Source organism: Penicillium chrysogenum (assembly GCF_028827035.1).
Source record: "Penicillium chrysogenum strain IBT 35668 chromosome Unknown utg000002l_segment0_segment0, whole genome shotgun sequence".
NCBI lineage: Eukaryota > Fungi > Ascomycota > Eurotiomycetes > Eurotiales > Aspergillaceae > Penicillium > Penicillium chrysogenum.
The window spans coordinates 5317999-5338279 of record NW_026622750.1 but is presented as its reverse complement, the minus strand read 5'-3'; the positions used below and the strand labels follow the sequence as shown (position 1 = coordinate 5338279).

At 48.1% G+C, this 20281-nt stretch overlaps 9 protein-coding genes across 9 annotated transcripts; 3 read left to right on the top strand and 6 right to left on the bottom strand.

The window, feature by feature from the left end:
* Positions 1 to 20: 20 nt before the first annotated feature.
* On the bottom strand, positions 21 to 284 carry N7489_005233 (glucan 1 3-beta-glucosidase; the record flags this gene model as incomplete). Its single annotated transcript, XM_056710985.1, has 1 exon — positions 21 to 284. The coding sequence occupies one exon, from the start codon at positions 282 to 284 to the stop codon at positions 21 to 23; it is 264 nt and encodes an 87-aa protein (XP_056569406.1).
* Positions 285 to 748: 464 nt separating this feature from the next.
* On the top strand, positions 749 to 2147 carry N7489_005232 (NAD(P)/FAD-dependent oxidoreductase; the record flags this gene model as incomplete). Its single annotated transcript, XM_056710984.1, has 2 exons — positions 749 to 1848; positions 1907 to 2147. 2 exons carry the CDS (start codon positions 749 to 751, stop codon positions 2145 to 2147), a joined length of 1341 nt encoding a protein of 446 aa, XP_056569405.1.
* A 283-nt stretch (positions 2148 to 2430) lies between these two features.
* N7489_005231 (fungal specific transcription factor domain-containing protein) lies at positions 2431 to 4931 on the bottom strand (the record flags this gene model as incomplete). Its single annotated transcript, XM_056710983.1, has 6 exons — positions 2431 to 2889; positions 2943 to 4176; positions 4235 to 4387; positions 4455 to 4543; positions 4611 to 4713; positions 4855 to 4931. The coding sequence occupies 6 exons, from the start codon at positions 4929 to 4931 to the stop codon at positions 2431 to 2433; spliced, it is 2115 nt and encodes a 704-aa protein (XP_056569404.1).
* A 937-nt stretch (positions 4932 to 5868) lies between these two features.
* N7489_005230 (aromatic ring-hydroxylating oxygenase subunit alpha) lies at positions 5869 to 7281 on the top strand (the record flags this gene model as incomplete). The annotated part of the gene is made up of 3 exons (XM_056710982.1): positions 5869 to 6650; positions 6705 to 7175; positions 7275 to 7281. 3 exons carry the CDS (start codon positions 5869 to 5871, stop codon positions 7279 to 7281), a joined length of 1260 nt encoding a protein of 419 aa, XP_056569403.1.
* Positions 7282 to 7875: 594 nt separating this feature from the next.
* Positions 7876 to 10205, top strand: N7489_005229 (putative C6 transcription factor; the record flags this gene model as incomplete). Its single annotated transcript, XM_056710981.1, has 5 exons — positions 7876 to 7937; positions 7998 to 8109; positions 8171 to 8669; positions 8723 to 9636; positions 9687 to 10205. The coding sequence occupies 5 exons, from the start codon at positions 7876 to 7878 to the stop codon at positions 10203 to 10205; spliced, it is 2106 nt and encodes a 701-aa protein (XP_056569402.1).
* Positions 10206 to 12133: 1928 nt separating this feature from the next.
* N7489_005228 (RTA1 domain-containing protein) lies at positions 12134 to 13151 on the bottom strand (the record flags this gene model as incomplete). The annotated part of the gene is made up of 3 exons (XM_056710980.1): positions 12134 to 12591; positions 12653 to 12895; positions 12980 to 13151. 3 exons carry the CDS (start codon positions 13149 to 13151, stop codon positions 12134 to 12136), a joined length of 873 nt encoding a protein of 290 aa, XP_056569401.1.
* A 737-nt stretch (positions 13152 to 13888) lies between these two features.
* Positions 13889 to 15046, bottom strand: N7489_005227 (uncharacterized protein; the record flags this gene model as incomplete). The annotated part of the gene is made up of 1 exon (XM_056710979.1): positions 13889 to 15046. The coding sequence occupies one exon, from the start codon at positions 15044 to 15046 to the stop codon at positions 13889 to 13891; it is 1158 nt and encodes a 385-aa protein (XP_056569400.1).
* Positions 15047 to 17155: 2109 nt separating this feature from the next.
* On the bottom strand, positions 17156 to 18148 carry N7489_005226 (RTA1 domain-containing protein; the record flags this gene model as incomplete). Its single annotated transcript, XM_056710978.1, has 3 exons — positions 17156 to 17604; positions 17666 to 17914; positions 17965 to 18148. 3 exons carry the CDS (start codon positions 18146 to 18148, stop codon positions 17156 to 17158), a joined length of 882 nt encoding a protein of 293 aa, XP_056569399.1.
* A 1081-nt stretch (positions 18149 to 19229) lies between these two features.
* N7489_005225 (endo-1,4-beta-xylanase) lies at positions 19230 to 20252 on the bottom strand (the record flags this gene model as incomplete). The annotated part of the gene is made up of 1 exon (XM_056710977.1): positions 19230 to 20252. The coding sequence occupies one exon, from the start codon at positions 20250 to 20252 to the stop codon at positions 19230 to 19232; it is 1023 nt and encodes a 340-aa protein (XP_056569398.1).
* Positions 20253 to 20281: the final 29 nt, after the last annotated feature.

Genomic DNA, 20281 nt, shown 5'->3' with positions numbered 1-20281 from the left:
TATCCCTTTTAAGCTCCATCCTAATGTTGCCGAGTTGGAATCTCCCAGTCCGGGTTATCGTCTTCATCCTCGTCGTCATCTCCACCGCCAGAACCCGGTGGGCCTTGTGTGACCGCAGGCCATGCAGGAAGGCTCAGCACTCGTGTGGTGGTGGTGCCCTCTCCGTCGTCCAGGCTCACCGTCACCGGTCCGATGGAAATGCTGACCCCGACAAAGAGGTCACTGCTGGATTGATGGCGGCTGACATTGACGTTGGAGTACGACACCTCGTCAGTCACGATCATCGGTAGATCCAGGGTAATGGTCGTAGTCTGCGTTACAAACAGGGTGACCACGAGCCACCAAAATCAAATAGGAGCGCCCAAGAACGGGCATGGGTACTGTTGGTTGGGAGAGTACTTAAGGCCCAGGTGCTCTCTAGGGCTACAATACATGCTGAGTCAGAAGCTACAAAGTGGCACCATTGGTCTTTGCAGTCTGTCGTACCCGGACCGGATTGACGGCCCGTCCTCCCTCCGCATCATTACTGGTCCACAAGATTCTATCCATAGTGGCTAGATGTATTTGCCTGGTATATTCGAACAATGACATTTTCTTTTACCGCCAAGGTCCCGAAGCTCTATCCCCGATTTGTGCCTTGACGGACCGTGAGGGACGGATCATGACTTCCGCCTGTCAACTATATAATACCCAGAGTAGTCCTTATGATGCCGTATAACACCTTACTCACTCAACGTTCAGAATAACAATGGAGAAAGAGCAGCAAATCGTCATTATTGGAGCTGGGGCCTTTGGTCTCGGAACTGCACTGAGGCTAAAGGAAGAAGGCTACAAGTCCGTCACCATCCTAGACCGATCAGTGCCTCCGGTTCCGGACGGATCCAGCAACGACATCTCTCGCGTTATTCGATTCGACTATGGAGATGCTGTCTATGCTGAGATTGCAAAAGAGGCGTTTCATCTTTGGAAGACACCGGACTATCAAGAAGCCTTCCATCAAACGCCCTGCTTATGGGTCTGTCAAGATGGCACCCCAGAACAGCCCGTGCAGCCTCGAGCACAGGAGTACAGCCGCAAGACGAAGCGCGTCCTGACCGAAATGGGTCAAGAATGGGTTCCAGTCAGGAGCGTCGAAGAGGCGAAACAGCATTTCCCCAAATTGACTGGGCGGCTAGCCACTCCCGGGTTTGACGGATTCTACAACAAATCCGCTGGATGGGCCGATGCAGGTCTTGCTTGTTCTCGTCTTATGTCCCGCTGCGCATCAGCAGGCGTGTCTTTTATCACAGGGCCGAATGGCCAGGTCGAAGAATTCGAAAAGCGATCGGACGGAACGATCAAATCTGTCCGTACGAAGACCGGACGGGTCGAGGGCGATCAATTCATCGTCGCTACTGGCGCATGGACTTCGAGTCTCATTCCCGCTTGGAACTCGATGCTGGCCGCCGGACAGGTTGTGGGATATCTGCGCCTCACCCCAGACGAAGTCAGCCAGCTCAGGGACCTGCCTATCTACTTCAACTTCTCCACGGGCTTCTTTGCCTTCCCTCCCCATGAGCCAACTGGCTACCTGAAAGTCGCCTGTCATGGGTTCGGTTATACTCGCTCGGAGCCTTCGGTCACATCCGCACCACCTAGCTCAGCAGTTGCTTCACGAGCTAATTACATCCCTGCCGATGGATTGAAACGACTCACGGCTGGATTGATGGATCTTTTCCCGCAGTTGGCATCGAGGGGCTTTGAAAAGGTGGGAATCTGTTGGTACAACGACACTCCAACCGGAGATTTCATCTTCGATTTCCACCCGGAGCACAAGAACTTGTTTATTGCTACTGGAGGAAGCGGACAGTACGTGAACCAAGCAGAGAACCATTTGAGGGATCCAAACTAACATTATCGTGTCTAGTGCTTTCAAGTTCTTGCCTGTCATCGGAAAGTACATTGTTGGGAGCTTCCAACGCAAGCTTTCGCGGGAGTTGCTTGACAAATGGAAATTCCCTACCCGATTCCGCGAGCGCTTCCAGGGAGAGGTATTTACAGGAGATGGAAGTCGTGGAGGACCAGAGCGAAGGGAGTTGACTGCTCAAGAGCTGGACACATTCGACACGGCGTTGAAAGCTGCTTCCTCCCGGGGAAGCAAAATTTGAAGCTATGACGGGGCACTATGAAAGCAATAAATACATCATGTTACAAACAGGGACATTTGCCAATATCGGCAGTCACTATAGTCACTAAATATATACCTTTGAACAAAGTAGCGTTCGGGACCAACCTTGGAAGCCCTAGAGGCCTTTAGTGCTTCAGTAATGCTATGAAAACATTCGTCATTACCGGCTCTCTGGGATAACAAAGGACACGAAAAGGAATCAGCACGATAGATGGGGTGCCTATAATTACACTATATTACAGATGTCACAGACCCCCTTTACTTCACAAATGCTCTGCCATATAATCCCCTAAGATCATCCAATCTGGTATGTCCGGCATTGCCGCAAGCATGTCACCATCACCCCTTGTTTGAAACGGCCACTCAGGCAAACTGCCTTCATTGATGGATCCAGGTATTTGGTGAAGATTTGGAAGGTTTGGGGTCATTCCCCTTCCCTGAGCCTGCTTGTTTTGCTGGCCTACTCGTTGTGTGGGATGCTCTTCATTTGCTTGGATTTTGCTTTCTCGGGGAATAGCCAAATCTCCAAACTTCATTGCCGCGCCCCCTGCTGAGCAGCCAAAATCAAGGATTTCCCACATGAGGCTCTCGTCTTCTGCAGACATTCTAGGCATAGTCGAAGGGGTTGGCATTTTGGATAAAGCGCCCGAGAAACCCTCTTGATTATAATATAATGATCCGTAATTTTGATGACGAGCGGCAAGTTCATTCACTTTGTTGACCTTGAGCGGGAAATAATCAGCAATTTGGTTCCATATTGTGCTAACTGACTTACCAGGACGCTCATATTTCCCCAATATACAGACAGCTCCGTCATGAAGTCGACAAGGATTCGAAATTCTTTGTTGAGCAGAAGAGCGATTTGCGGATTTTTGCTGCCGGTGTGCTCTAACTGAATTGTTGCGGCAATTGCAGCCAAATACCCCAGAAAAGGATCACAGGTCTCAAAGTTCACCTCTGACATTTCTTTTATGAACCGAACGATCCATCGGGAGTGGAGGAGTGATGTCTCAAATGACTTTTGCAGAAATGTTGCCGACAGATTTCCGTTGAAGTTGCGAAGCTTGGTCATTATCACGAATGGGTGGTGCAGTAGGCATTGGATTGAATGAAACATGAATTGAACACACACCCAGGTCGAGAGGTATGTACGTGATTGTGGATCTTCTCGGGCGCGGCGTTTGAAATCCACGTTTATATATCGATGGGCATCTGCAAAATGTGTCTCGAATTGCAACCACTCTGACTCGAGGATCGCGAGAGCTGACCCAGTCTGCCAGGGAGGTAGCGAGCTCTCGGCAAACGGCTCAAAGACATACTCCGTGGTTTTACCCCATAAAGAGTACAGTCTCAGGAGACATACGAGAATTCCATGATCAACTTTCTGCCCTTGTTTTCCAGGACCATCATGCAAAGACCCGTGGGTCCGTGACTCATTATCACCGAGCAGTGCTTCCGTCTCCAGGGAAGGAAATGGAAGTGTGAACTGCTTGTCTGAGAGGGACAGTGAATAATTTCGGGAAGCGCTATAACTGCGATCGAGCATAAAAAAGGCCCAAGTAATGCGCTTTCTCGTTTCGACTTCCGGGTCATTCGAGAGATACGAGCCCTTTTCTTTATTCAACCCCACGGATTGAATCGCTCGCAGTCCGAGGGCAACCGACGCATACCCTCGATGCGCTTTTCCATCAGCGAAATCTACCTGGGCCATGAGAAATGTACCCTGGAGAAATGAAAGGCCCATCTTGCCATCTTTGTATTGATTTGACAAGAGATCCCAAGCTTTGTCCGCAAATGTTCTCGCATCGGATGTGTCCTCATGTAAAGCCCCGCGAAATCGTCGAGGCAGGCGGGAAGTGAGGGCCACTAACGGGAATGCAATCTCTGGTGGTAATGAGCTTGTGTGTCTCAACAACCACTCTTTTGAAAAAGGACAATATGGCTGGTCATGAAAGCAGGTAAGATAAGTCTCCACTTCCTGCTTGATAAACGCAGCTGGAAGACCACTTCTGTTTCATTTTCATTAGGATATTTGGGATGATCTACGAGGGGGAAGTTCAAACATACTCTTGGCAATTCAGCAACTGATTCTCTGGGTAATCCATTATTTCGAAGTCCTCATAAGAACCCTCTTGCGGCTCGCGATCATCGTTGAGATCATCATTGAGTTGGTCATCATTCGATACTTCTCGTAACGAATTAGACCTTGGTAAACCTTCTCTGTAGGATTCGGAACATGCCCAATTAGCGAGCTCTGAGGCTTAGATACGGAAGTCTTTTTCCATACTGGAGTAGATGTGCCATCATGTCTAGTCTTTCCTCGATGCGCTGAAGCCTGGCAGAGCTCGACCCAGAGCTCGAGATATCCTCTTGGATCTGATATATTCAGCATAGTTCCAAACATCAAATACAGTCGCTCAATTATTTTAGGAAGCATTAATACCTCATTGGTGCTGTGTTGTGTTTCCTGGCTGTGCACAGGAGCCGAAACGGCATGGTTCTTCGCACGAGACGCCTGCGGTCCGTATGAGCATCGTTGCCCTAGCCTGTGACACAGCGAGCATGTTGGTTTCTCGCCGGGGCAACGTGCCTTCTTCCGACTATCAAGGTGGCATATCAGAAATCGAAAGTCGATCGGGTACCCTGACCTTCTCGGGATTTGGGTTTTTTTCTTATCGGGGACCTACCGACAAGGACCACAAGCTTGCCGGGTTCGCTTTAAAGAAACCTTGTGTATGGTGTAGTTATCACCTATGGAGCTCATACTCGGCAAATTGGCCTTGAAATGATAAGTTTGATCTCGATCACGACAGTTTGAAGATGCCAAGTCGTCCTGTGCGGGGTACCGACTCGTATCAGTTCGTATCTGTACGGTACATCTTGGCGAGTGAGGTGTTGCCGATATCAGCTCTACGATTTCCATGTCCAATTTTTACTTCAATTCTTCAATTCCTACAGTGTGACAAAAAGGACGTAAGTGATTTCTTAATTTTCCCTATCTCAAGCCAGAGAACAGAACCTTTAAAGGTTGCATGTGCAGAGAAGAAGAGAAGAACTCATGAGCCGCTCATGTGATCGGCGATCTTATGCGGGGAAGATTGATACCAAGAGGACTGCCTTCAGCTGATTCGTGCAGAAATAATTGGATATCTATTGTTTTTTTCAAGTTAGCTAAATATAAATATGCAATGTTGGGGTTTGAGCCTAAACCTCGTAACAGCGATGCACCACAGTCTAGCCAGTGTTGGAATATCAACCGTTTATCTCCATACCCTCCGAATATTGAAACCTGCAGCATGCATATCTTCTCCTCTTTATTCATTCCACAAACTCGGTAGAAAACCCGACCACCCGAGTGGCGTCCACCCAGCGCGGTAATTGCAGCCGTCAACCGATTTCTCTTTGATCATCTGGGTCTAGCACGTTCTACCGGACGTTAAAAAGCTCGGGCGGCGAACGGCTTAGCCTCCGCTCCGATCCTGTGATCGGTAGAAACCTGTAGATTCCATATCCTCATGGGGAAGTATGAACTCATGATCATGGTAGCTGTCATTGGGATCCAGAGATTCCGTGGCTATATTAAGGAAGTCATGTTCTGCTCTGGATGACAGAATTAACAGACTCCCAAGACAATAAACAAGCACTAGATTGAATTCCTCGATTGGTCCTTTTGCATAGCCTTGTCTTTTAACCTTCACACAATGTCCATGCTCAAGAATTACCTCGGACTTGGGGAAACAGAGGCACGTCCCACCCCTGCCGACAATTCCCCAGTTCAGCCTCTCCCCGCCTCGTGGTATTCTTCACAGGATATACATGAATTTGAGCGACGCGCCATCTTCAGTCGGAAATGGCTTTTAACCACACACAAACTGCGTTTCGCCAAAACGGGCGACTGGCTCCGTTACAATATCGCCGGGTACGCTTTCATTTTGGTGAAAGACCGCGAGGGAAATGTCAATGCTTTCCACAATGTCTGTCGGCACCGTGCATTCCCAGTGGTTACCGAAGAGGGTGGCACTTCCCGGATTTTCTCTTGTCAATACCACGGATGGTCCTATGGCCTTAATGGAAAACTTGCCAAGGCACCCGGGTATCAAGAGGTGGAAGGTTTCGATAAGAGCAAGAATGGCCTGCTTCCCATCCACGTTCATATTGATGCCAACGGTTTCATCTGGCTCAATTTGGACGCTGGCGAGGAACCCGAGATTTCCTGGGAAGATGACTTTAAAGGAATCGACCTACAGCCACGTTTCGAGGGTTTTGACTTCGAGGACTATAACTTCGATAACGCCTGGGAGATCACCGGAGAGTACAACTGGAAGATCATGGCAGACAAATATAACACGGCTCACTCGGACGTTCCCTCGGGTTCCAATCTCAGTTCATATGCCGTGGATGGCAAATCCACATCCGAGGTGATTGCCAGTGGGCTGAAGACTGCCACCTCTTACTATTTCCCCAATGCTGCTATGACCGTCTCGTGAGTGCAATTGCCTCCCAATGCAATCTAATGAATACTAATTGTTGCACGCAGACCCCACTTCTTCTTCATGCAGCGACTCGTGCCGACGGGTCCCACCACATGCTCAGTGCGCTGCGAAGTCTACCGCAACAAGAACTCTAGCGATGAAGAGTTTGAATCCATCAACGAAATTTACAAGCGTATTATTTCCGAACACAAAGATCTCTGCGTTGAGACGCAGAAGAATATAAACACAGGAGAGTTTGCGAATGAGCAACTCCACTCTACGGGGGAGGGACTGATCCACTTCCAGGCTGTTGTTCGTGACTTGGTCACAGAGCATCATAAGCGGGAAGAGGATGCAGGGGACGAATTTTGGCCTGCACGACAACGACTTCCTAAGGACGAGGCAGGCAGCAAAGATGATATGGACTTCTGCTCTAAGCTGACAACAAAGGACGGATCAGCATTGGCTGGGGGTTGTTGTGGAGGAGGATGTGGGGGTGGACCCCCCTGCGGGAAGCGACGGCGCCTGAGACTATGGTGGTTTAATGATTTCATGTTGCATAATAGCGAAGTGTTTCGTTTAGTATTTTGTTTTTCTTTATTTCTTTTTTCTTTATTTCTACTTAAATTTTTTAGGCTTTGAATATGACATGTCGCATGCAACTATCCATGGATATCTGTGATCACGGGATAGCTATAAGCATGAAAGAAGCTTGGAAGGTCCCGAGGTCATATGAACGGTTTTATTACACGCAGGAAGATTCCAGGATTCCATCTAAAAAAGAAATTGAAATTGACCAATTATATCGCAAACCTGTAGGATTATACTTCTGGATGACTCGCCATGCAGGCCAGTTGGGGATAGTTTACGCCACCGTTCATACAGGAACTTAATTTTAGCAGAGATCAGAGCGGAAAAGTCACGAATTACATGGATCATTTAACCTTTTCCAGTATAAATTTCAGGTTCTATGCGTATCCATGCACATCAGATTCTAGATTCGGCCTGTTGGATTGTTGTAGGCGGGGGAAAAAGAGGAGACACACTCGGTCGTTATCCGCCCTCGCCCTTTCTCCGATTTTACTCCAATGCCCTGCCCAGGTGCACTTGGAACCTGCATAATCTCATTATCTCCCCCTCTTTTAATCTCGTCATGACGATCTCATCCCATTTATATCATTTATCTTAACTGTCAATACCCCCCGCTAATTCTACCTTTTCTAATTTATTTCTTCAATGATGCCACGAGAGAGCGCCCGCGGAAGGTTGCGCTCCCATGAGGCCTGTCTCAACTGCAGGTAAGGCAAATGACATTCCAAGATTGTCTATTGGTGGGGGTGGACCTGATCTCCATACAGAAGGAAGAAGACCCGATGTCCGGCTGAGAAACCATCCTGCTCAAGCTGTGTCCGTCTGAATCAGCCATGTCTTTATACCTCGATACCTAGAGGCTCTAGAGGAGGGCAATCTGTATGTGCTGGCTTGTACCTGTCTGTGACACATCACATAATTGACTTTCTCTTTCCTACAGGACGACAGGCTGGCATTCCTCGAAGAGAAGGTGAACCTCATCCTGAGTGGTGGCAGACCAACCCAAGCACCTGCATCGGAAAAGTCGCAGGAGACAGGAAATGAAATCTCAGAAATATGCTATCGTGCCACGTCGCGCCCACCATCTATTGAACCAAGCACGGTCAATGACCCATTCTTCCTGGGGTTTGGCTTCGACGACTCGAGTTCTCACCCGTCATCATCTGCGATCGCGAAAGCTATCGATCTTTACTTCGAATACTGCCATCGACAACCGATTTGGTGTTTTGATCGTGAGCAGGCTTCAGATCCAAGTTACCTGTCAGAAGAGCTCGTTTGTTGCCTCCTCGCATTGACCTCACGATTCTCAAGAGACCGTGAGCATTTACAACATTACGGAGACAGTGCAAGAAGTCTGGTCATGCTTCGTATGGCCAACGGCACAGTGGAGCTTGAAACTATTGAGTGTCTCTGTCTACTCTCCTATTCCTCATTTCTAGGTATGACCCTCAGACACTGGGTGAAGAGATTCCAAATATTGATTCTATTCTAGATGGAGATATACACCTCGGCCGCTTCCATCTGGGTCTTGCTCAACATCTTTGCCGGTCAGCAACGCTGGATCTGGAATCGAGTCATGCCGGCGAAGGTCCCATGAGCGAGCGAAAGAAGCGTCTATTCTGGAGTCTCCAATGCCTGGAACAGTCTTACGGGCAGCAAAATGGGTTTCTCTGTGTCCCGTCTGAGGTCATGCGCACTTTCTATGTTGCCTCCAGTATGGACCGTGCAAGACAAGGCGCGACCGAGGCGAAACCACCGCCGCTGCCAACAGATGATCTTGGTTGCTCCAAACCTTCCGATATGGGAATTTGGAGCTTAGCGGCCCACTTCGGTTGGGTCTGGAGCAGGGTGAGAATATATGTCTCCGATTGTGCTCGTAATAGGCTCAAAGAACCCTGGCGGCACGATTCCATGTACGCCATGGTGCTCTCCGACCTTACAGAAATTGAGAACAAGCTCTCCCAGTGCCATCGATATGACTCGGTCAAATTCTACGAACGAACGGCCGAGGAGTTGAGATTGAGCCGAAACTACTGGACCCCATGGCTGAAGCTACAGTTCACTTACCATTGCATTTTGACTGTTTTGAACCACCCCTTTCTCTACATAGTCGCATCACAATACAACGACAATCTGGCAATACCAAACGCTTTCTGGAGACGCTCATCCGAGTTGGTATTATTACACGCTACCTGGGTCGTTCGCATGATAGACATGGTGTCTGAGAAGAAGATGCGACTGATCGATCCGTTCTTCGGACACGCTGCCGCCATTGCAGCTACAGTGCATCTGTACTACTGCTGTGCTGCGGATCCCCGGCTGAAGTACAAATCCAAGGTTGATTTCACAAAATGCCGCAGGTTCCTGAAGAGCTTTGTGTCTTTTTCGCCTGCTTGCGGCATCCTGGTCGGTCTCATCGCACTAAAAAGCAGATTCTAATGCTAACAACCGCGCAGGATGAAACGCTGGACAAGATGACTCGGATTGCTTGCGGTTCGGAAAACATTGACCATGATTGGGAGGCTGAGAAGATTCATCTCAGCATACCTTTAATGTGGGATATTCTCCAAGTCAACTGCAAACCAAAGCCACACGAAGTATCGACCGGTGGCTTACTACATCCATCATTGACCCCAACCGTCTCTACGGAAGACGCGGACGACAACCCTGCCTCGACTCTGGAGGTCATTGTTGCAATGTCCCCGAATATCACAGTTAACACCGCGGATGGTGGCCAAGCTGCCCACATCCCGCCAACCATGCCGCACAGATCTTGCACGCCAGCCTCTTCTGACTTCGATTTCGGAGAGAAACTTGTTGCGCCAGCTGACAGTTTAATGACCAATACCCCCTGGCTATGGGCGGATCCCTCGCAGTTTGTTGATATGGAGAACAATGTGGGATATCCAGATTCCGAATCCGCTCTCGGAAACATTGACGGATTCTCGACTTGGTGGGACTTTGGAAACTTATAGGAGTAATATGTTCATTGACTTCTACTGCGGCGTTACTGTCTTGTCAGGCTGTAACTCTCATCTCCATGTCCGCACTTATCTTTTTCCCGGAGCCCCTATGCGAAAATACCCTTGTGCGAAAACTCCTAACCAAACCCAGATGAAAACTTCCATGCCCATGCGTTCCGAACAGGTTATGCCTCTGTGACCGTCCCCGATTTTTCCTGCAAAGACCAAAGTTCCGTTCCATAGCGGCTTCGGTAAACTGAGCTACGGTCACCATCGGATGTTTATTCGACGGCCTCCGGATCAAAGAATCCTTACAGGGCTGGTCGAAGTAGCCAATGCTGTATCAGTCGCCAAATAGTCGCCGGGCTCACAAGGAGCCTTACAACGATGGAAACTTGACTTGAACCGGTCATCCAACCAGGACATGAGTAAATCGCCAATATTGCACCGATATCGTCAGCCTAGACCTTCAACTTGGTCCACACGTCCCTAATACCGAACTCTGTCAACTACCTCGCGACCTGGACAGAGTTCCAGCCCAACCTGGACGTCCCTACGGAGAAGTAAAGCGAAAAATTCCGAAGTCGACATGTGCCCCTGCGCGATGATACACCTTGCCGTCGGGAACTTCGCCAACGGAAAGTAATGCAGTAGACGCATAGTGGTTTGCAAGTTCGGTCGTGAGATACAGTGACACTCGATGAAGAATCTATCCGACAACCAGAGCCCCCCGTGCGAAACATTATATCAAACATTCGATACTTGTTGGGCGCGATCCAATATAAGCGGAAGCGCGGTCTGCAAATCAGGCCGGTCGTCGTGGGTGATCCAGATGTCATTCATAGTCTCGCCAAACTGCAACTGGCATGATCCCCGAGGTCTTTACTGTCGGGCTGGCCAGTAGACAGTCACATTTGTGAGTTCTCCTTTTTTCCAATATTGTCTGGGTTTTATACTACAGTTGCTTTGACCTCATCCAGTAGATCGGAGAGACCTTCTGATATCGCAATCATGGATCCAATGTATTCTTTCATGACTCCATGACCGATAAACGGAAGCCCCTACACTCCCGGCGGCTTGAATCAGTTGATCAGCGATTTCCACCGTTCTGATTGTCGAAAGCTTCCATCGAGATACATGGAATCACTCGATCGGCATATCGGGTTTGAGGTGTCTCTTAACAGTCCCGGAACTCTGCATATGTAAAGGTGCAGTATGAAACTTCTATTGGACACTCTGTGTCACACGAACTTGTCGTTCCCTGCGATATATGTACATGCTGGATGGAGGGGCTTCGGCCGAGGTCATAAGGATCGCGCCGGGAGCTGCACTCGGAGTCAAATGTTATTAAAAGGGAAGTTGGCGTAGAGGATAATGTGGCTGTCAACCCTTCTATTTAGATTATTGCGGGTTTTGTTTCTTGCGGGAAGAAATGCCTTTCCTAACGAAATCTCTAGGAATGCCTGTAGGGGTACAGTCTCTACTGCTAGTGCGCCATACCAGATTTTGCCTTTAGTATTGTTTGGAATACAAGTACTCCATACATATGAACGCGGCTCTTTCTCTGGTTGAATTCACGTATATGTTACAGCTAAGTAGGTCTAACTCGCGTCGATAGTCCGTGATTCCCGTCGCCTAGCACTTTCATACAGAAAAGCTCCTTCGACAAATTTAGTAACAGACTGTCCAACTGTCTTTCAACCGTCATCCACTCTTTTCTTGAGAGAGCGTTGTATTTATTTGGGAGGAAGATCAGGAATAACCTACGTTCGGTAATGGGAATGTTTCTTTCGGCGTTTGGAAATAAATTGACATCTGGAAAAGTGATAAAAGAAACTGCCTGCTGGCTCACTGGGAATTTCTAGACCTTGTATCCCCAATCAACATGTTCAAGAAAAAGAAAAAGAAACTCCGTCTAACTCCGGTTGGCTAATGATAATCTATACTGCTGTCGTGGGGTAAAGCTCCGTGTTCTCTGAATGAGACCTCTTCAAAGAACGTCGTAGACTCGATGGCTGAGCAAGGACCTTCGACGGGTGGAAAATGCTCATTGCAACCATGGTGAAGAACATGAGCATCGAATCGAAGACATACATAAATACCTCATGGCTGATCAGATATCCATCATTGCCTTGAGCGTATTCGATCAATCGGAAAATAGACCGAACGAGAATGAGAATGCTGGCCACATACAGCCCGACCATGACGCCTTCCCAACTACTTGTGCGCGATTGGCCGACAGACTTGTCAGTCGGGTTATTGCGAATGCGGTAGTGGAAGATTGATGAAGCGACGATAAACACGCTGAAGAACACTAATTGTACGGCAAGACCGCCAATCGTGATGTGCTCGCCAGTGGTCATGGCGCTGAGAGTTCCGCTTGCCATGATTCCGCCGCCTTGGTTCACAGTTAGTCTTCGTTGATCAAGGATAGTGTCTGATTGAAAGGAAAGAATTACCAGCTGATTGCATCGCAAACGCGATCACATCTCCCGTGACGAAGATTGCAGTAAGCCATTTTACTGGCACCAGGCTCAAGTTCTCGGCATCCAAATGCACAATGAGTCGACCCAGGGTCATGTATATCGATGCTGCATATAGAGGAGGGGCAAGGAGGATCATGATTGTGCCAACGGAATAGAGTGGGATGTTTTCTTTGTCGTTGTGGGCGAGTGCGCGGCAAATGTAACCTATGATTTGAACTAGAACACCTGTTAGCTATGCTCCAGACCACGCGCAAACCAACGAAATGGCTGAAGGACTTGTATCAGGCCGGCTAAACTCACAGGCTCCTCCGAGAACGAAGATGGTAAAGTACCAGAATCGTGTACGGACGACTTGGTAAAGATGATAGGCAGTCGCAAGGACAAACAGAACAATGAAGATGATTGCTGCCACCAAAGATGGTGTGTAGCGGTAGAGTTCGAAGTCCACCTCTTCATACTCGTTGGAACTCATGTTGTATAGACGTCCGGCGTTGGAATAATCTACTTGAAAGTGGCACGGTGTGTGGAGTGCTATGGGGGAACTTGGAGTTGGAATGGAGAGACTTATATAAACAGAAGTTGGCTAAATATAGAGAGCGCCATGGTTATTTGAATGTAGAAATTTTTCTAAGAACTAGTTACGAGTCGTACTCGCATCTGGGGCAGTACACGATGTTGGTACGGAGTAGACCCACCCGTATTCGCTTTCTCGGGTTTGCCGATCGGGTGAGTAGCAACGGAGATTAGCAGTCCTAGCTAGTACGGAGCAACTGAATTTTCATGTCTGCCTATGTTGTAGATAGTTTGAGAGACTATTGGAGCACCTTTCCCTTGGTTCATATAATCCATATTTGGTAGGTTTCTTGGCAATCTCTGTACGAGATTATTAGCAGTGATATTAATGATTAATGGCGATGAATGGTGCAAATACTAGTTTCGTCATAGCATATCATTTTACGCCGTTGACATAAATGAACTTCAGTGCTATTATAATCTTATAATAACCTGGGAAACCGTGTCGAACCAGTGGGTAACTAACTAATGCGACGAATCTTCAACGATTTTCGCCAGACATCACGGTCTCTTCCGAGTCAACTATATTTGGATGGATGGTTTTGTTTGGAATGCAATGTATGCTCTATACCTACACATATGCCATGAACGAGGTTGGATGTTCTCAGGTTCTTCGACTGTACCTATACATGAGGTTTAAGTTGTACAGACCAGTGGCAAGCTCAAGACCTCGTTGGGCCATATCATGAATGTGGAGAGTTGGCCTCCATTTAGGGAACCAATAAGCCCGTTGATCTTCAATATCTCGCCTTCAAAGGAGCCTCTCATATACCAAGTATCGACCAGAGTGTTTACCAGATATAGATGCGCGAGGATGACGAGCGAATGTCCATAGAGGGAGTTACGGTCGCTTCTCTCAAGCGATGCTAAGAAGGCACTGGGGATCGAAACAGGCCAGGATAGAATCGCTGCCTCTTCAAAGTCCGCCTGGATCTCCTTGTCTGTGGGATCTTCGGTTGCTGCACACCGCAATACGGATACAACCCGTAAATAAACATAGTCCAGTATGTGTATCGTCTCGTTGTGTGCATCTAGAGCCCAGTCTAAAGTCGTAGATGGTGAAGGCTGGGATGTGGGCGTGCCCGAGCAGCTCGACAAGTCATCCAAAGAGGGTCCAAGCGCATCCAAAGAAGCCTTGATGGAAGCCACTGCTTGACGAGCACCTTCGGCAAATTTCAGTAGACGGGGTGAGCAACGAGAAAGCCGAGACGGTGCATGGGATGATGAATCCGCCCAGTAATCATCGGTGTGCTGTAATATCATTATCGCCCGGAGCCGGCTGTTTTTCAAAGCATACCATTGATCACCTATCACTGAATTTACACCTCGATTGAGGTATAACCAGTTGAGGTGCAGGGTGTCATTCGTCAAAGAAGGAGTTGCCATGGTGCCGCTCATCCCTTCGGTCGCCCCAGTAAGCGGGTGAAGGCCCTGAACCCTGAGGAATGCAAATGCAAATGCAACCAGAAGTAAAGACCCCGTGAAAACTGATTCAGCGTTGGAGGGTGAGATGCGGGACACTTCTTCTCTGAAGCCTTCCAATCCTCTTTGATGATGTACCATGATGATTTCCAAGTCCACCGTATCTGAGTATTCAACGGAAGTCCCGATGGCATCGTCCTTCTGCTTAATCATATGCATGCCCCCCAATGCCAGGAGCAGATGCATTAGATATCGACTTTTGCTCGCTAGTTCAGGCATAATCCGCTCCCAAACATTTGATCTCCTCTGGTGCAACGTCATTTGTCTTCCAGTATGTAGATGATAGAACTGAAGGAGCTTCATGTCATTCATATCGAGGTCTCCATGCCGGTGTTGGTGGGGTGGGCTCGAGATGATCGTCGGTGCTGTCGCATTTATTGACAAGGGTTGAATGAGACCGAGTGGACCTTCATTGGACGTTTCGAAAAAGTCTGGTAGATTACTGTCTTTCTCTGTGTCCGCTCTTGATCTGGGAGGCTTCCTCGAAGCAACGCGTGGCGGAGGGTAGGAGCAGGGTTCGCCTCTGGAAGAACATGTGCCACAAGCGGGTTGAAGCTCGTCGCACTTCAGGATATCAGAACTTGGCTGGCAAACGGAGACAAACAGGACTACAGAACAGGAGACGTACCTTGACCCTTCGGAATTTGCATGGATAGCAGCCATTGCGGGACTTGGTGTGGCGGGCGCGATGTCTTCTGACTCTGTGATTGTCTGTGCTGTCGGATGCTGCCAAAACTACCATGTCTCTGTCCATTTTTCAGATAAAAACAGTTCCTGGTGGTAAAAGGCAATATCCCTCATGGTTGACAACATTCGTGCAAAGTTGCAGCCTATCTCTAGTGACTGACTAGTTGGCCAAAATAAAATGCGGCGGAGGACCCGAATGTACGGCGGGCCACAGCAACCAGAGACGTAGACACCAACCGGTCTCCAATTTCGGTCGAAACAAGCTGTAGGGAACTTGATGGGAAATTGTTCAACAAGGCCTGGATGCAAACCCGTAGGAAGTTTTGAATTAAACCGCTAGGAGTGCGGTAAGCTCGAGCGTGATCTAGAGGAACATGAGGCCGTTCAAAAGCTAGGAGCATAGGAAATGAAACACCGCAAGAGGATGAATTAAAGTTTTATTAAGGATCTGCAACTTTTTTTCAATCTAACGGCCATCCGAAAGGCTCTGAAATCTGAGCTGAACCTTCACCGACCCGAATGAGTATCCACTTATCTGCCCTTAGTTTCACTAGACTCAGCCGGCAATGGATTATAGGTTATAGTACGGAGTAGAGGTCTCAGTTTTAATGGTTCGCATGTGCCTAGTCTGCGTGGGTCATCAAACTCATTTTTGGTATATGATTTTATTTCTATCACAGAGGTTGTTCTTTCCGCAGAGGGACATTTAGTGCGGTCCGGCATGTCCTAGAACTAACAGACATCACACGTGGGAATGTCCCTAGGAAGAAAGTGAGTCATTAACCAGAAGTTGAACTGGGTGAGAGTCTAGTTTGATGCGCCATGCCAAAATCAACATTGAGCCTCGCCTGGAAGTGGGAATACTGAGTAAGCTATGACCCTAATTCACGAAGAATAAAACCACAACTAGGAATGTATTAGAGAGAAGAATGAATGGCAAAGGAAGCACTGTGTAGTTTTCTACTGTTGATGCCTTGAAGGGCCCCAGAACGCCCAGAACGCTCGTTCGTGAATCGGAAGCACCCCGAGGCCCATTAAGCTTATGATGGAGACCCACCCACTGTGGATCCCAATGACCAATCGATGGTCCTCCAACGAACCTTGTTAAGGACCCACCCGTATTCTTATTCCGAATACGAACATAATCCATGGACACAATCTTGCTGATGTTTGAGTTTTTTCAAGTTAGGTATAAGGCCTCCAATAACCATGTCATGCCCATGCCAGTCAATATGGCCTACAGCTTGCAAGATTGGCTCTAGGCACGGTTGGCACAGCGACCCCAGTTGCGCGACACCAACGTTCCTCTTAACACCGGAATCCCAATTCACACTTTCCAAGATCTCACAACTTGGAGATAGCTAGCCAAGAGCGATAGGTTCCCCAACACAATAACGTTACAGAGACCATAGTTTTCATACGATATATGTTAGAGGTACCTCATTAAAGGAATATCTTATTGTCGGTGGTATTTTCTCGAATCAAAGGTAGATGAGTACCTTCAATGTGATACCGTATAGACTTTAGCATTGAGAAGAAAGCATCTAATTTGATATATACATACAAGGTGCGTCAATATATGGCGATATCAAAAATTTTGCATTTCGCGAAAAAGCCGGAAAGGAGGAATAGAAAGTTGCCCCGGAAAAAAAGCGGGCTTGCCTGCCCTTGCAGCCCAGAAACAGAGAATAAGATCGCAGGTATGACCATAAAATATCAAAATCATGGGCCAGGTTAAACTCCGTATGGTTTGACAATCTGGTCCGCCGCGTTGGGCGACAACTCGTAATCCGGCATAACGTCCAAGAGTCGAGTAATTTCGGAGGGATGAGCGACATTGAAAATAATCATCGCAATGAGCATGAGCAATGAGTCAAACACATACAAGTAAACCTCATGTCGCAAAAGGTAACCGTTATTACCCTGTAGGTATTCCACAAGACGAAAGGCTGAGCGGATGAGGATCAAAATGCTGGTTGCATATAAAATGTTGAGATGCTTGCGCCATGGAACCTCCCCAGAGAAGCACCGAGGAATGCGATATTTGCGAAGCTTCAAGTCGAAGAGAACAGCGACGACTATGAAGAAGCCAAAAAATATGATTTGGACGAAAAGACCAGCGATGATAATGCGCTCGCCAGTCTTCATACTGTCAAGGCTTCCGCTACTCTGGATGCCACCACCTGATGCAAAGTCAGCATATTTCTTCTACAACACTGGTTAAATTCCGTTGACAATACATACCAGCACCTTGCAGTAGGAACGACATCACATCACCGGTAACAAAGATTTTGGTAAGCCACTTCTTTTTCAGAATCGCATGCGATTCTGCCTGCAGCACCAGAATGATCCGCCCGAGTAGCATGTAGATTGACGCTGCTAAGAGGGCTGGAGCGAGAAGTAGACATAGCGTCTGCACTATGTATGGGCCTAGCGTCCAATCTGGACTCTGCTTACTTGATGCAGCACGCCCGATATATCCGACAATCTCAACTGTTCGCGTGAGCTCAGTACCAAGGCGTATCTAGTCGGGTAATACATACAGAGACCTCCTATCACGAATGGAATGAAGAACCAAGTCCGAGTTTTGAACATCTGGAAGATATGGTAGAAGGTGGTGCCCATAAAAAGGAGGGTAAACAGGACAGCACCACCCATGCTAGGGTTATAGCGATAGAAAGCGAAGATTGGCTCCTCATCAGAGCGTAAAAACATTTCGCTGGGCATTTTGACGTGATATTCCTTGATATTGTGGTCAAATTCGGAGGAGACCCGGTCTTCCAGTATGCTGAGTATGGTTTGGGAGTCCGAACATCTTATAGCTACTATAATAGTTCTTATAGCTATCTCATAACAAGCCCAAGAAGTCGTGAAAATTTATATAAATAGCTCTGATTTAAGGGGCACCTAGTTCATTACTTTGTGTTCTATTGAAAGGCCCTGAAAACGAGTACGGGTGGGTCGGCGGCAAAGCCGACAAGAATGATGCTTCTTTATGGGTGGCTCATTTTTCGTGATGAAGAAAAGCCTTATGGAGAGATGTATTAAATCTTTTTTTTTTTTTTTCTAAAATAAAAATAAAAAATAAAAAATAAAAAGAAGGATGGGCGGAGTTTTGGAAGCAGAAGGAAAGTCTGTAGTAAAGTAGAGTGAGCTGACTTACACAACTTTAACTGTACCTAAGTAGCCAGCCAAGTGCTAGTAGTAAAACAGAGACATTTTCATAGGTAGTCAAGATCCAGGTTATCTGATGCCCCTTCATGGATGGACCGTTGAAATCCTAATCCGTAGGAAACTCCATGCTCTTCTCCTGGCAAAGAAAGTCAACCACATCTCAGAATCTACGAAATACAATCTCCCGCATTGGAATCAGGAAATAGCCCTCGGATATTTCTGTTCTGTTATCAGACTTGTACCTCAATTCAGAGTACTAACTACCGAAGCGATATACAGGCTACAACAACTCATATGTGTGCCCCATCGTGACGTCTAGGATGGATCCAAATCAACTTCACAACTTGCACGGAGCGATTCTTTCTCGATCCTCTTACAAAACATGCTACACTTACAGGTTTCGGGGCTTCTCTTGTATGAGAGCTCTACCAAAATGCGCTTTATATGGAGTTCAGAGCATAAGAAAAGTGCATTTGAATGCTATGGATACAGGGCAGGTGCGCAGCTCGCTTGCCAATTCCGTGTAAAGATGCTAGGAGCCTTACAAATATGGAACAAATCAGGTATTCGAGGAAGTTGAATTCCTTGGACACCGTAGAGCGCAACCATTATTGCTCGATGGTGCTCCAGGGCCCTAGGGCGCGCCGACGAAGTTTGTTAGGGCAGCGTGAGTGGCATAGAACGCACCCTTAGCATTGTAGCACTCGTCGAACATCAGTGGCTTTGCGCCTGGCAGCCAAGTGTAGGCGTGCTTATCCGTGAAGCCCCAAAAGCTAATGTCAGTGATCCCTGCCTTTAGAGCCTCGTCGACAACGGCCCCGTAGATGTCGGCCTGCAGTGCGGTGTCGAGCGTGTGGACATCCATCTCAGCGATTGTAATCTCCAGTCCGAGCGCCTTGTAGGACTCAACGATGTCTGTGAGCACGCCCGGTATCGGGGCTACTTCGGTGATGTGCATCTGCAGGGCGACTCCGTCAATCGGGACGCCGTTTGCCACGAGTCCGGAGACCAGGTCATAGAGTTCCTGACGCTTGCCGGGGAGCGACTCCACTTGATTATCGTTTATGAACAGTTTGGCATCCGGGTCTGCTGCCCGGGCGATGTGGAAGGCATCATCGATGTAGCCGGGACCGAGTACTTTGTAGAAGTCGTTGTCGGTGCTTAGGCCGCCGCCCATGGTTTTCAGGGCTTCGGTGACGACGTCCCACCGATCCATCTTGCCGTTGTACCGGTGCATGACCGCCTCGAAGTGAGCCGTCATCGCAGCACGAAATGCTGTGGGATCGGTGATATTGAGCAAGTAGTCGGGGTTACAGCAGCCCGAGATGAGGCCGTGTCCCTTGACCGCCATGTCATTCTCTTCTGCGAAGTTAACGAGGCGGTCGATTGCGTCCCAGTTGTAGTGCCCTTCGGTCGGGTTAAGGAACGACCACTTCATCTCGTTTTCGGGAGAGAGACTGTTGAACTGGTTTGCAAGGACTGCGGCAAACCGAGAATCATTGAGGTAGGTTGGATTGATCGCCCCAGACCCGATGAGAATGTCCTTCTTGGCCGCCTCCTCCCTCAGTGGGGTGGTTCCTGTGTTGGCGAACGCGTTGGTTCGTTCAGTAGCGGCAAGAAGCGCGATGATGAATGTTGTGGCATTGATGGCCTTCATGATTCTGTTTAATGAAATGTTCTGTCTTC